Raw genomic sequence first — 12437 nt, 5'->3', positions numbered from 1 at the left:
CTCATTGTGATCTGGTATCACTGTTTGCCCGTCGGGCATGCTCGATAGTGTGGACACACCTTTACACTGGCTGCACCTCCCAAGAAGGCAGACACCACATCATCAATCAGCATAAGTATGAAAAATGCACAGACAAAAAGAACATAACAAAGCACCATGGTAGACAGATAATTTATGATGCATCAACTATCCCTGTTTCTTACTCGTGACTTTCCATTACTGTATCTCATCCCTGCACCATTACTCATTCCACCCACAAATCCACTCATGTCCCATCACTTATTTCTATTTTATATTCATAACCTTCCATATCTCACCCTTACGTCTTTACCCTTCCACCTTCTTCATATTTTCATCATCCCTATCCTGTAATTCTTTTCCTCTCCACCCACAGGAGCAGTCTGACTTGCTGAACATGGAGGGGATGACCACAGGGATAGGGGTGGAGGAGTCCCATTACCTCATCCACAAACTGATCACCATGACCGTCAGCCAGGCAACCCTCGCAGCTCAGCGGCAAGCGGCTATCTCAGAGCTGGAGGGAAAGATGAAGCAGGTGAGACAAAGTGGAGCATGTGTGGAGGAGTGGAGGCTGTGGATGGATGGTCTGTTAAGGATTTGGAGTGACAGTGGAGGTCTTCACTACACATTTAACCCTTTCACTGCAACATGAGACAATTGCCATCAACAGAACTAATGAATGAAATCTTTATAAGCATCTACAGGTAAGAAGTGAATTAATAAAGAAAAGAACTTGGAATTTCTGGCCAGTTTAAAAGCAGAAGGTGTTTGTAGAATAGATAAAGATGTCTCAAAGTATTTAAGCAATTAAGGAAAGATGTATCTGCAGAAAAAGGGCTAAAAGTTGAAGGAAATGAGGGTGATTAGAGCCAGCATTCAACCCTGCTAAGTATGCATAAACTGACGAGTGTAGTGTATCTTTATGGTGTGTCTTTAAATGCACTGTTTGTTGCCCTCAGATGGAGCAGACAACCAGCGTTCAGGAGCAGCTGCTGGCACACGTCTTAGGGGACAAAGACCTGGAGGTGTACAGTCTCATGTCTTCCCTGGTGGCGGCCGAGGACAACACTCCAGCCTCCACCGAGTCCTCACGCTCCAACTCTCCTACTGATGGGTGTGTGTGTGTGTGTGTGTGTGTGTGTGTGTGTGTGTGTGTGTACTAAATGAAAAGAGGACAAATGTTTCCTTTTTATGTCAGGCACAAAAGAATATTTATGGATGTTGATTTATAAAGATTTGAAAGTGTGTGTGTGTGTGTGTGTGTGTGTGTGTGTGTGTGTGTGTATTTGAGTATTTTATTCATTAGTGTAGTGAATTAGCTTAGCAATGACTTTTACGATCATTTAATTAATAGAAATAAGTATAACCATATATTCCCACTGTATCACACTCGCTCTCACTCCATACACACACACACACACACACACACACACACACACACACACACACACACACACACACACACACACACACACACACTTTCACTGCCCGGTAGCTCAGTGGTTAGAGCGCTGGCTTCACAAGCCAGATGACCAGGGTTCGATTCCCCGGCCGGGTGGAGATATTTGGGTGTGTCTCCTTTCACGTGTAGCCCCTTTTCACCTAGCAGTGAGTAGGTACGGGATGTAAATTGAGGAGTTTTGACCTTGTTGTCCCGGTGTGTGGTGTGTGCCTGGTCTCAGGCCTATCCGAAGATCGGAAACAATGAGCTCTGAGCTCGTTCCGTAGGGTAACGTCTGGCTGTCTCGTCAGAGACTGCAGCAGATCAAACAGTGAAACAGTGAAACAGTGAAGTACACACACACACACACACACACACACACACACACACACACACACACACACACACACACACACACACACACACACACACTTATACAAACAAGAAGAAAAAAAACTTACTAATGTCACATAACTCTTGGTACAAGTTGTGACCCCACACACCCTGTCTCCCTACCACCACCACCACCACCACAACCATAACCACCACCACCACCACCATAACCACTACTACTACCACCACCACCACTACCACCCTCACACACCATCCAATCTTCTCTCTCTCCCTCCCCATACCCCTCCCCAAAAAAACACACACACCATCCTGACTATCACTCCAACGACTATATTATTTTACTTCACTCTTGTTCGCTGGTCCCCCCCTTTTTTTTTTCCCATTCGCTTAGCCACCTGTTCCCTCTGAATCGGCTTGTGAACGAGAACACCTGCTTGCTAGTGCTCACCCTCACTCTCATGCACTTGCTGGACATGCTCGTGGCTAAATTAGTAGGCCTGGTAGTGGCTGTCCTACCCTGAACCCAACAGAGGCAGGGCAGAGCAGACCTTGAATTGAACTGTGGTACTCTGGTGCTATCGGTTACTAGCCTGACAAATGGCCAGTCACCCAGTCTCACCCAGTATCACCCGGTCCCAGCCAGATGTGTTATGAGGCATGTCTGTGTGCTGGTGTATGGGAAGAATCTGGTCGGTGTGGCCCTCATGCACCATAGACAGCTGGTGGTCTTAGTGTCACGGCTCCCATGCTACACCCCACCTGTCACTCCCATACTCCCATCATGTCCCTCCTCTTGTCTCCATGGTATCCTGAGTCTTGAATTTCTGCCCTCAGCCCTTAATCCCGTTCCTCATGTCCATTTAAATCTGCCCCTATCTCATCACCTGAACTTGAATCTCTGTTCCTTGTCCCTGTACTTGTTAATTGACCCCTGTATCTTTGCCTTATGCTCTCTTTACACTCCACTCTCCATTTGTATCATCATCTTGGTACTTAATTCCTTAGTTTACCTCTGAGTCAGTTTATCTATCTTGTATCTTTGTCCCCTGGTTCTTGTCATATCCAATCTGCTCCTGTTCTTGATCTATGTTGCTACCCAGTCTCCCCTCTCCTTCTCTTATACTTGCCTCCCCATGGTTCCCCTTCATTCAGTGGTGTCACATTGCTTTTCTGGTGTTCTCAATCACCACACATGCATTATTGAATGTTTCTTTATCCACAGTTCATATTTTTTTCTCAAACTAGCTTCTATCACTTTTCATTCCCCTATTGAGTCCTCAGCAGTCCCTCCCTCCTTCCCTCCCCTTGTTCCTTCCCTCATTCACCATCACCTTCACCATCATCTCAAGAGGCTAAGATAGTAGTATAGTGTAGCATGATAGTGATGCATTTTCTCTCCCTCCCTTTTTTCCCATCCCTTTACTTCCCTCCACCTACCTGTCTCTCCCCTCCTACCTTGCTATACTCCCATCCCCCCCTCTTCCTTCCTCCCTCCCTTTGTCCTGGTGTGGTTTGCTCTATTTTCCTTGGACTGTGCTTGCTTTGTGACTTTTCCTTCTCTGCATGATGTGCCTTGTGTTCTCTTTCCTCTTCTTGTCTTTTGGTGTTTGTCTGCATGTCTGTCTCTTCCCTCTCTCTGCTGTTTGTGCCTCTCTCCCCTTGTTTGCTCTACCTTTGGCTGCCTTGTGTCCTATATTGCTCATTTTGGTGTTTATTTTGGGTATTTTATTTCTTTTTTTTCTCTCTCTCTTTTTCTGTGTCCTCCTCTTGATTAATGTGTTTTGTTTTTGTGATAATATTTCCACTTTTGTCATGTTTTTTTTTTTTTTGTATATGTGTGTTTTTCTTTTCCTTTTCCTGTTTTCCATTTTTTTTATTTTGTTATCTTTCCTAACTGACTTTTCTTTAACCCTTTTCTCTCTTTGATTAATCTGATTTCACCTTAACCCCTTTATATATTTTTTCTATTTCTACATTTGCTGGTGCTTCTTGTGTCACCCTGCCATTCTTCCCTTTCCTCACCTGTACTCACTCTTCACTCACTCACTCACTTACTCAATCACTTCACTCACTCCCTTCCTTCCTTCCTTCCTTCCTTCCTTCCTTCCTTCCAATCATTCCTTCCCTTTCTTCCTTCTTATTCCCATATGGCTTTCCTACTCCATTTCCATCTCCCTGTCTTCCTTGCCCCTCCTTTCTTCCTTCCTTCCTTCCTTCCTTCCTTCCTGCCCTCAACAGCCTGATGGAAACCTCTGCCACTTCGCTCGTCTCACTCGATTCCCTAAAAAGGAGAGACAAGGCGCGACGCAAAACAGCCACCACCGAGGACATGCTCTTCACCAATGGAGCAGAGAAAAATGGAAACCTCGGGGCCGTCTCCACTTCCGATTCTGCCAACATCGCCGCATCAGGTCCAGCGTCTCTCCCGGAGCGCGTGACGGCCGACCGAATGACCGTCAGCCTTGGGACAGACCGCATGAGCACAAGTCTGGAGGGTGTGCTCAGTGACGAGGGTCTGTTAATGCCGCCCCCGTCGTCATCGTCCTCTGGTTCCCTGCGGCCGGTTCCCAGGGTTACCTCAGCGCCCAATCCTCTCAAGTGAGTTGTGGGGGTTAGATGATGATGTTTTTGTTGTGTAGAGGTTTGGGTGGTTAGCTGTGAGGTTGGTGGGTGGGGTTTGTTGTCTGTTGGGTGCAAGTGTTTTGTTTTTTGGTGGTTATGGTCTGAGATGGGTTTTTTTTGTCATTTATTCTCTCTTTTTCTGTCTTTCTTTTTTTTTCCTTTTTCTTTCTTTTTCTCTTTCTCGTTCTCTTCCTCTATTTTTCTATTTCTCATCTTCCTTACTATCTTTACTTCATCCCATCTGCTTCTCAGTCTCTCTCTTGTTTCATTTTCTATACTCCTGCAGGGTATTTTCTCTCAATATCTTGTGTCTAGAAATGACTCGCTCCCCTTTCTGGTAAATGCACATTGCTTTGTATATGTTCACTCTACTAAAGTTCATGCAATATCACCAATTGAAAATATGGACTAATCCTTCATTTGGAATTTTAACAGTTTGAATACTACCTGGAAAACAAAAATGCAAAAATATTCAATGTGTTTACCCTAGTGAGGCCAAAACCACAGACATGTTCATCTGTTTCTGATGTCATAAAAGACTTGCACCACAGGCTTCTAGTTGTATGTTACTTTCACAGCAGACATTATAAACTTGTAGCTGCTGTTTGGGTTGTGATACTAATGAGTGTGTTGAGTCAGTGAGGCTTGGCAGACACCCATGAGTCACCAGGCAGACTCAGCTAACAGGGCCAGGCTCAGACTCACAATGCCAACTCCCACTGCTGCCCAGACTGTTGAGTAGACTGTACAGGTTTGCTTTGTGGCTTGAGCTCTGTGTGGTAAAGAGTGTTTTTGTGTTTCTTTTTTTAATGTTAACTCTTGTCTCATCAGTTTTAAGTAGAAATGAGATTGCTTTTGTCTCACCAGTTTGAAGGACCAGAAAAAGTGAGATTCCTGTTTCTTTTTTCAAGTCGTTAGAGGAATGTGTTGAGATGGCTATGCAGGGTAACTCTTGCTTCACCAGTGTTAATTTGTCAAGGAAAAAAATCTGGTTTCTTTTGTTATAAATACTGTAGAGAAGGCTTTGGAACTATAGTGTTTAATAATAGTCTAGAAGAATCTTAAATTAAAAATTACAAATTGTAAAAAAATTGAAAAGAAATGCTTGATTCACAAAACACCTTTACTGCACATCTCGAGTCATCTCATGCACAGTGTATAGTAATGGGGAAAATTATGAGAGAACTAAGTAGATCGTCATACAATATTAGGAATTATTGTATGTAATTCTTTTGTTGAAACTTACCATTAGAGAAACTAAGAGTAGGCAACAGTGAGAGTTGGCACTGAACACCTATGAAAATAATGATCTTGATAATAATAGTAATAATAATAATGACAATAATAATAATAACAATAATAATAATAATAATAATGATAATAATAATGATAATGACAGCAGCAACACTCAATTAATAATAGAAAAAAAACTAAAAGACAAGACAAAAGTGACAATGACATCCCTTCCCCTCTTACTAGACCCCCTCCCCCTATAAACACCACTACCTCCCCCCCTCCTCCCCCCCCAAAAAAAAGACAAGAAAAAACCCCAATAACTCACCACAACACAACCCCCTCACTACCACCACCACCAGCCAGACAGACACATGGACAGACAGACAGACAAACCAACATCCCCTAATACTCACCTCCGCTTAAGTTGCCTACAGTATTATTTTTTGTTTTTTATTTTCTATTCTTTTTCCATATCCAGATGCTTTTGTGTTTGGGAAAGTTGATATTCTTATCTTTTTCTTGTGGCTTTGTTTATGTTGCATCTCCATTGACCATTTTGCTGCTTATTTGTATTTGACCTGGGTAGTGATCCTTTTGTTCAGAGAGAGAGAGAGAGAGAGAGAGAGAGAGAGAGAGAGTTTTACTGAAAGGTGCAGATGTGATAAGCTGTTTGAAAGATGCACAAAAGAAGATGAAAACAGCAAAATTTGTTCGTACTTGTTTGAAAGCAGAAAGTCATTGGAGAGTTGAAATGAAACTAATATAATATATGTATAACCTAAATGTATAAAAATGAGAAATAGAAATGTAACGAATCTCAAGTGATGTGTAAAAAGAAATTACAGAGAGAGACGAGTGGAGGAGATGAAACAGAGTAGGAGTAATGTTTGATTGACGTCTGAACACAGTATTAGGTTCAAAACAAATTCAGGGCAGTAGAAAAAAAGAGATGCAAGTAGGAAATATGAAGAGGAAAGAATATTTAGGTAGCCAAGGTGTGTGTGTGTGTGTGTGTGTGTGTGTGTGTGTGTAGAAAACCATAGACAAGGGCAGATAAAGTACAAGGTTCAAAGCAACTTCAAGACAATGAGGGAAAAGAAAAAGGTGATACAGTAGTTTGGGTTTGTTTGGAGTGACAGGGATGAATATTTCCCCACCATGGCCACACTTGTTAAAGGAAGTCAGTGTCAGCTAATGAGTACCAGAGTGGATAAGGAGATACTTCAATGTGTCTCCCTAATGTTGGGGTGAAAGTGAATTTATTTTGTAGAGGAGAGGAGAGTAGGTTATATATTTTTAAGACCAGAATAGAGAGAATAAAATAGAAAAATCATGAATGAATGAGAGAGAGAGAGAGAGAGAGAGAGAGGGAGGGAGGAGGCCAGTAACCAGCGTCAGATCAGCAGCGTTTCACTAAATTCCCGCCATAAAATTGAGTGGCAGTGAAACTTTGTCCTGAAGAGCCACCTGGTGCTCACCTGAGGCACCACGGCAGACACTCCGCCACAGCAACACATACTGCTGCTCCTCATTTGCTTGTGAATAGTGACAGTGCTACTTTTTGCTTCCTTCTCTTAAGACTTCAATGGAGAATTTGCCTGTGTGCACAGGCATGCTTGCATTTACACACACACACACACACACACACACACACACACACACACACACACACACACACACACACACACACTGATGAATATTGGATTAGTAAGATCTTGGCTGATCAGGACATGAGCATGTTCATCAACACACCAAGTGTGTACTCAGCCCTCACTGCTGCCTTCCTCACCTGAAGGTTTGAGAGAGAGAGACTTTTGGCCATGAGGTGTTGGTTGATGCAGACACCAACATATTCTTAATTACATTGGAAATACTGCATGGAATAAAACTTGTCAGCATAATGGTCTTCTATGTAAAAAAAAAAAAAAAATCCACTTGTCACACACACACACACACACACACACACACACACACACACACACACACACACACACACACACACACACACACACACACACACACACACACACACACACACACACACACACACAGATTGAGTTCCCTACAATCCCCCGGTGGTGTGGCAGGCAAAGTTTCACTGTGTTCACTCCCCCACCGGACACTAAATGATTGGCAGACTCAGCTTTCCCCGGACCAGTGTGAGCCCCAAAGACTGCACCCCAGCCTCCCTGGTGCTGGGGGAGCTACCACCACCACCACCACCACCACTACCACCATTATACCCTGGGTGTCTGGGGCCTCCCACTAACCTCCGGGCTCTGGCTTGGAATGGCTTGGCTTGCAGGAACCTGTTGACCCCTCGCCCTGACAAAGCCTCACCAGTCCTAAGCCGCAAGTCCTTTGAGCGAGCAGAAGTGACTTCCCCGCGCCTCGGCAGACGGTCGCTCACCTCCCTAAGCGCCTCAAACCTAAATTTTTCCCGGCAAAATTCTGCGTGAGTAGTGAGGGAAGCCTAAGGCGAGTGTGTCTGCGGGCGGCGAGGGCCTTGGGAGAGCCGTCCGCCCCAGGCTCCCACTCTGCTTGTGTGGAGGTGTCAGAGACTGTGTTTAGTGTTTAAGCTGATGAAAGGCTTGGTTTACCTGTGAGTGTCAGTGTTCAGGGAAGCTTGAGTTGTGCTAAGTTATCGTTATTTACATTTAGTTTTTAGGGTTACCCATTTGAATTTTGTGTGGGTTTATTTTTCTAGATCAATTTAGGAAAGTTTCATCCTGAGGGTTTGTGTTTCATGTGTATCTGTACATAGTCTTCTGAGTGTAAGTTCTGTTATGGAGCTTTATTAAGTGGATCTGAGGCACTTTTTGTCACTGTAGAATCCTAAGTGTCCTTATCTGTGCTATTGTTTGCCTCAAGTTTTGTAAGTTCACCTGTAATTATAGTTCTGTTGTCACTGTCCCTCACCTGCTGTCCATCCCCTCCCCATACACTCCCTATCTCCCCAAGACAAGTCCCCAGCACTGTAAGGACACCAGTGGGCCAGACATACAGTGCCCTTCACCACCAGCACCACCACTACCACCACCACCACTACCCTGGCTATGGGTGGTGTGTAGGTGGTTTGCAGGTGGTGTGCATGTCACTGGGTCACCTCATACGTCAGGATTGTATAGGTGAAGGTGCTGATGAACCATGCCAAGCAACACTCATATACATACAGGCATCTGAAATTTATGTACACTGAGCAAACAGTATACATAAATTCAAAGAAAGCATGATTAGGGTTGGAAAATAGGATATAACAAGCTTGCCTGAACCCTGTGAAGCTACAAATGGGTAAAAACAAGCACTAGGTAAACAATGGATATGGTAAGGAGTAATGGCGTCCAAGTGTGGTAAGTTGCAGTAATGAGGGATGGTTATTTTTTTACTGGGTATACTTACTGGGCTGCTTGTTGGGGCTTGTAACACTCACTAACCTGAAGGTGTGTGGCTCAGACTCCTCACTCACCACCACGCTCCGCTGCACACTCACCACTCACTCACTCACCACTCACTCACCTGTTAATTATCCATTGTTTTGGTGTTTAATAATTGCCAATATCTATTTCAGAGGATGCATTTCTTATGACCTACAAAGATATAAAATGCTGTAATTGCTAGTAATGTAGCCTGAAAAAGGAAAAGTTTCTTCTCCAATTGAAATTAATAAGAGAAATATAAAATGTGTCAGTTTACATTAGTGTTACAAAAATGTCATGAGTTTGTCATTCTTTGTTTTGGTTGTAGCTCACTTTTTTCGTGCCACAAGTACAGTGAGAAAAGTTTTCTTGACCACATAGGCATGGTTGGTTCAGAGAATGTCATCATTACAAGCAAAGAGCAGGGCTGCTAGATAAAGGAAAACCAATTTTGCCCTTGGTAACTTGAAATTGTGCCCTAGAAAATGTTTTTGATTAATCCAAGAAGTTTGCAGCAATCTTTGTCATAAAAGAGTGAACAAAATAACAAATTTTGTGGTGGGAAATGAGTTAAATCAGTCCATCAAGCAAATTGCCTAACAATAGTCCCTTTTACTGGGGAAAAAATTGAGTCTTTATCAGAATGTTAGGGAAATATCACGTCATGTCATGTGTTGAATGTGTGCATGTCACCAAGTGCGTCACACTGTCACCCATTCATTATGGCACTCAGCTCTTCACAGTTTAAGTTCCTCCATACAAACTGTGCTTGCCTTTTCATTCCATTAGATCAGATTTATTTTTCTGTATAAATGCCACGTCATCCAAAGACTTTCTAGAGTTAACCATGAGGTATTATCAGTTATCTTAAGACAGTCCTGCTTTTAAAACATTTGACACCACAAATCACTTCTGGTGCCATTAATGGTGTCAGGTTGGGAGTGGCAGGATCACAGAGTCAGCAAACTCTCAGACTGGATGGCAACTTTGTATGAAGGAACTTTTGTTTGTATATGTATTCACAAGTGCATTTCACTGTACAAACACGTGGGATACTTTCACTCTGTATTATAAGCTGTGTTGAAATAGATGTATGTGGATGGTAAAGGAATTGTGTAAAGGTAAGGAAAAGTGAAGAGTGTACACTATATGCAGGAGGAAAATTATTCATAGTAGTTCACAGGGACAATAGGTCAATAGGTATTAGAAGGCACTGTCAAGTGTTTGCATTGTTTTCAGGTTGTAAGTCAAAGGAAGAGGTTTTTAATTCTCAGTTTATGGAAGTAAAGTAATTGCTGATTAATTAAGTTATATTACCATGATAGTTTTTTTTATTTTATTTATTTATTTATTTTTTCAAGCAAATACTTATAGTTCATCAAAATGAATCCCTCTTTCACTAGATAATGCACAGAACTTTTATTACATAACAGAAAGACAAAATTCACTTAGATTCATTTTAAAACTTTTTTGTATCTAGTATTTCACCAACCTAAATAATTCAGACTCTCAAAATGACAATAAAAAAAAAAAGGGTTAATACAGACTCACACTCTACCACCCTCACCATCCCCTACAACCCCCACAGGGACAACAATCCAGAGTGCACCCCACCCACCTCCCCCACCACCTACCGCCGCTCCACTTCGCGGGATGAAAACGTCTTCTCCCGCCTCACCTCGGCCACCTCCTCTACACGGGAGACTCGGCCCAACACGGGAGTCATCAACCCCCACGCTGGCAGGGTAAGGCAGTGGCCGGGGCTGGCAGGGGCCGTGCTGGGGCTGTGAGAAGAAAGTGGTGTAAAGAAAAGAGTTGAATTAGAATAAAGAAAAAAGATAAAAAAAAAAAAATGGTGAAAGAAACAAGAAGAATAAAATTAGAGGAAATGCAGTAAATGGAAACTCTCTTTTTTATGGTCATTCTTGGATATCAGATAAAGAAAAATGTTTATATAGAAAGATGAACAGGTAGAATTATGTTTGAAGGGAAGAGAAAGAGAGAGATGAAACAAAACAAATGAGTAATGTAAAATAAGGACATGTATTACACTGATCAGATGAGAAAACAAGTCTTATTTTTTTGCATTGCCTGACATTTCCCCCTTCCCCTTACCATTTGCTTTTTCCCTGAGTTGCTCACCAAGACAATTTTCTTTGACATTTTCCCTTTCCCTTTTGATTCAGATGAGGAAACAAGGATTAATTTGGTTTTGTCTGAGAATTTCCCTCTCATTAACCTTTTCCTCCCTTGCCTCCCCTTGTGTTGCTCCCCCAGGCAAGCCAGCGGTCGGTGCTTGCCTGCACACACGTGGCTCAGGGGCACTCCAAGGCGGTGCTCTCAGTCCATGCCACTGACAGACTTCTCTTCTCTGCATCCAAGGGTGAGAATGCTGCCTCTCTGAATGCATCTTTTGTCAGGTTTTTTTTTTTTTTTTTTTCTGTATTTTTTATTTTTTATTTTTTTATTATTTTTTTTATTTATTTATTTATTTTTTTTTGTGTGTGTGGAGTACTTGATATCTTGATGGATGTTTGTTTTGTTTGTTTATCTATTTGTTTATTTATGTATCTATTTATTTTCTGTAGAGTACTTGATGTATATTTATTTATTTTTTTCATATACTTATTTTTTTACATGTTAGTGAATGTGTGGATGTATAGCACTTGATGTGTATATATATTTATTCTACTTTTTTTTTTTTTTTTTTTTCTGTGCTTCATCTTTTGTAATGTTTTCTTTTGATTTTTTTTTTTTTTTTTTTTTTGCTGTCACATCAATTGATTTCTTCCAAGAGGCACTGTGTGTGTGTGTGTGTGTGTGTGTGTGTTTTACAGGGCCTGGGCTTTGTGCTCGTGTGGCCCCGTCTCCATATCTACACTTATCCAATCTTACTTTAAAAGTATGCACACTCGTTGCAGACACTACTTCTTCATTCAAACTGTTCCACGTCTCAATACATCTTTGCGGGAAACTATATTTTTTAACATCTCTGACATCTTCCCTTTCTCAGCTTTTTACTATGCGATCTTGAGCTTCGAATGTCATATTCTTCTCTCAGGATCAGTTTCTCATTATCCACTTGTATCAGGTCTCCTCTTTCCCTTCTTTGTTCCAGGGTTGGTAGATCCATAGCCTTTAGTCTCTCCTCATATGTCATCCCTTCAAATTCTGGAACCATTCTTGTAGCCATTTTTTGTAGTCTCTCCAACTTCCTTATGTGTTTCTTTTTATGTGGGGTCCACACTACTCCTGCATATTTCAATCTGGTTCTTATTATAGTACTTATCAATTTCTTCATCATTTCTTTGTCCATGTAGTGAAATGCTACTCCAATATTCCTTAGC

General features: G+C 42.1%; 1 protein-coding gene across 9 annotated transcripts in view; it reads left to right on the top strand.

The window, feature by feature from the left end:
* LOC123511411 (kinesin-like protein KIF21A) overlaps positions 1–12437 on the top strand; it is a 132614-nt gene that overhangs the window by 104743 nt on the left and 15434 nt on the right. For 3 of the 9 annotated variants that reach the window (XM_045267268.1, XM_045267265.1, XM_045267266.1), the window contains 6 exons: positions 395–556; positions 981–1135; positions 4055–4414; positions 7980–8129; positions 10679–10835; positions 11359–11473. In XM_045267268.1, the coding sequence (XP_045123203.1) occupies positions 395–556; positions 981–1135; positions 4055–4414; positions 7980–8129; positions 10679–10835; positions 11359–11473 (1099 nt within the window). The remainder of the gene's footprint in view (positions 1–394; positions 557–980; positions 1136–4054; positions 4415–7979; positions 8130–10678; positions 10836–11358; positions 11474–12437) is intronic. The other 6 variants (XM_045267270.1, XM_045267269.1, XM_045267272.1 and 3 more) reach the window with 4 other exon arrangements.

This window comes from Portunus trituberculatus, chromosome 31, assembly GCF_017591435.1.
Source record: "Portunus trituberculatus isolate SZX2019 chromosome 31, ASM1759143v1, whole genome shotgun sequence".
Taxonomy (NCBI): domain Eukaryota; kingdom Metazoa; phylum Arthropoda; class Malacostraca; order Decapoda; family Portunidae; genus Portunus; species Portunus trituberculatus.
Note: the sequence above shows the minus strand (reverse complement) of the source record. Positions and strands in the feature narration are given on the sequence as shown.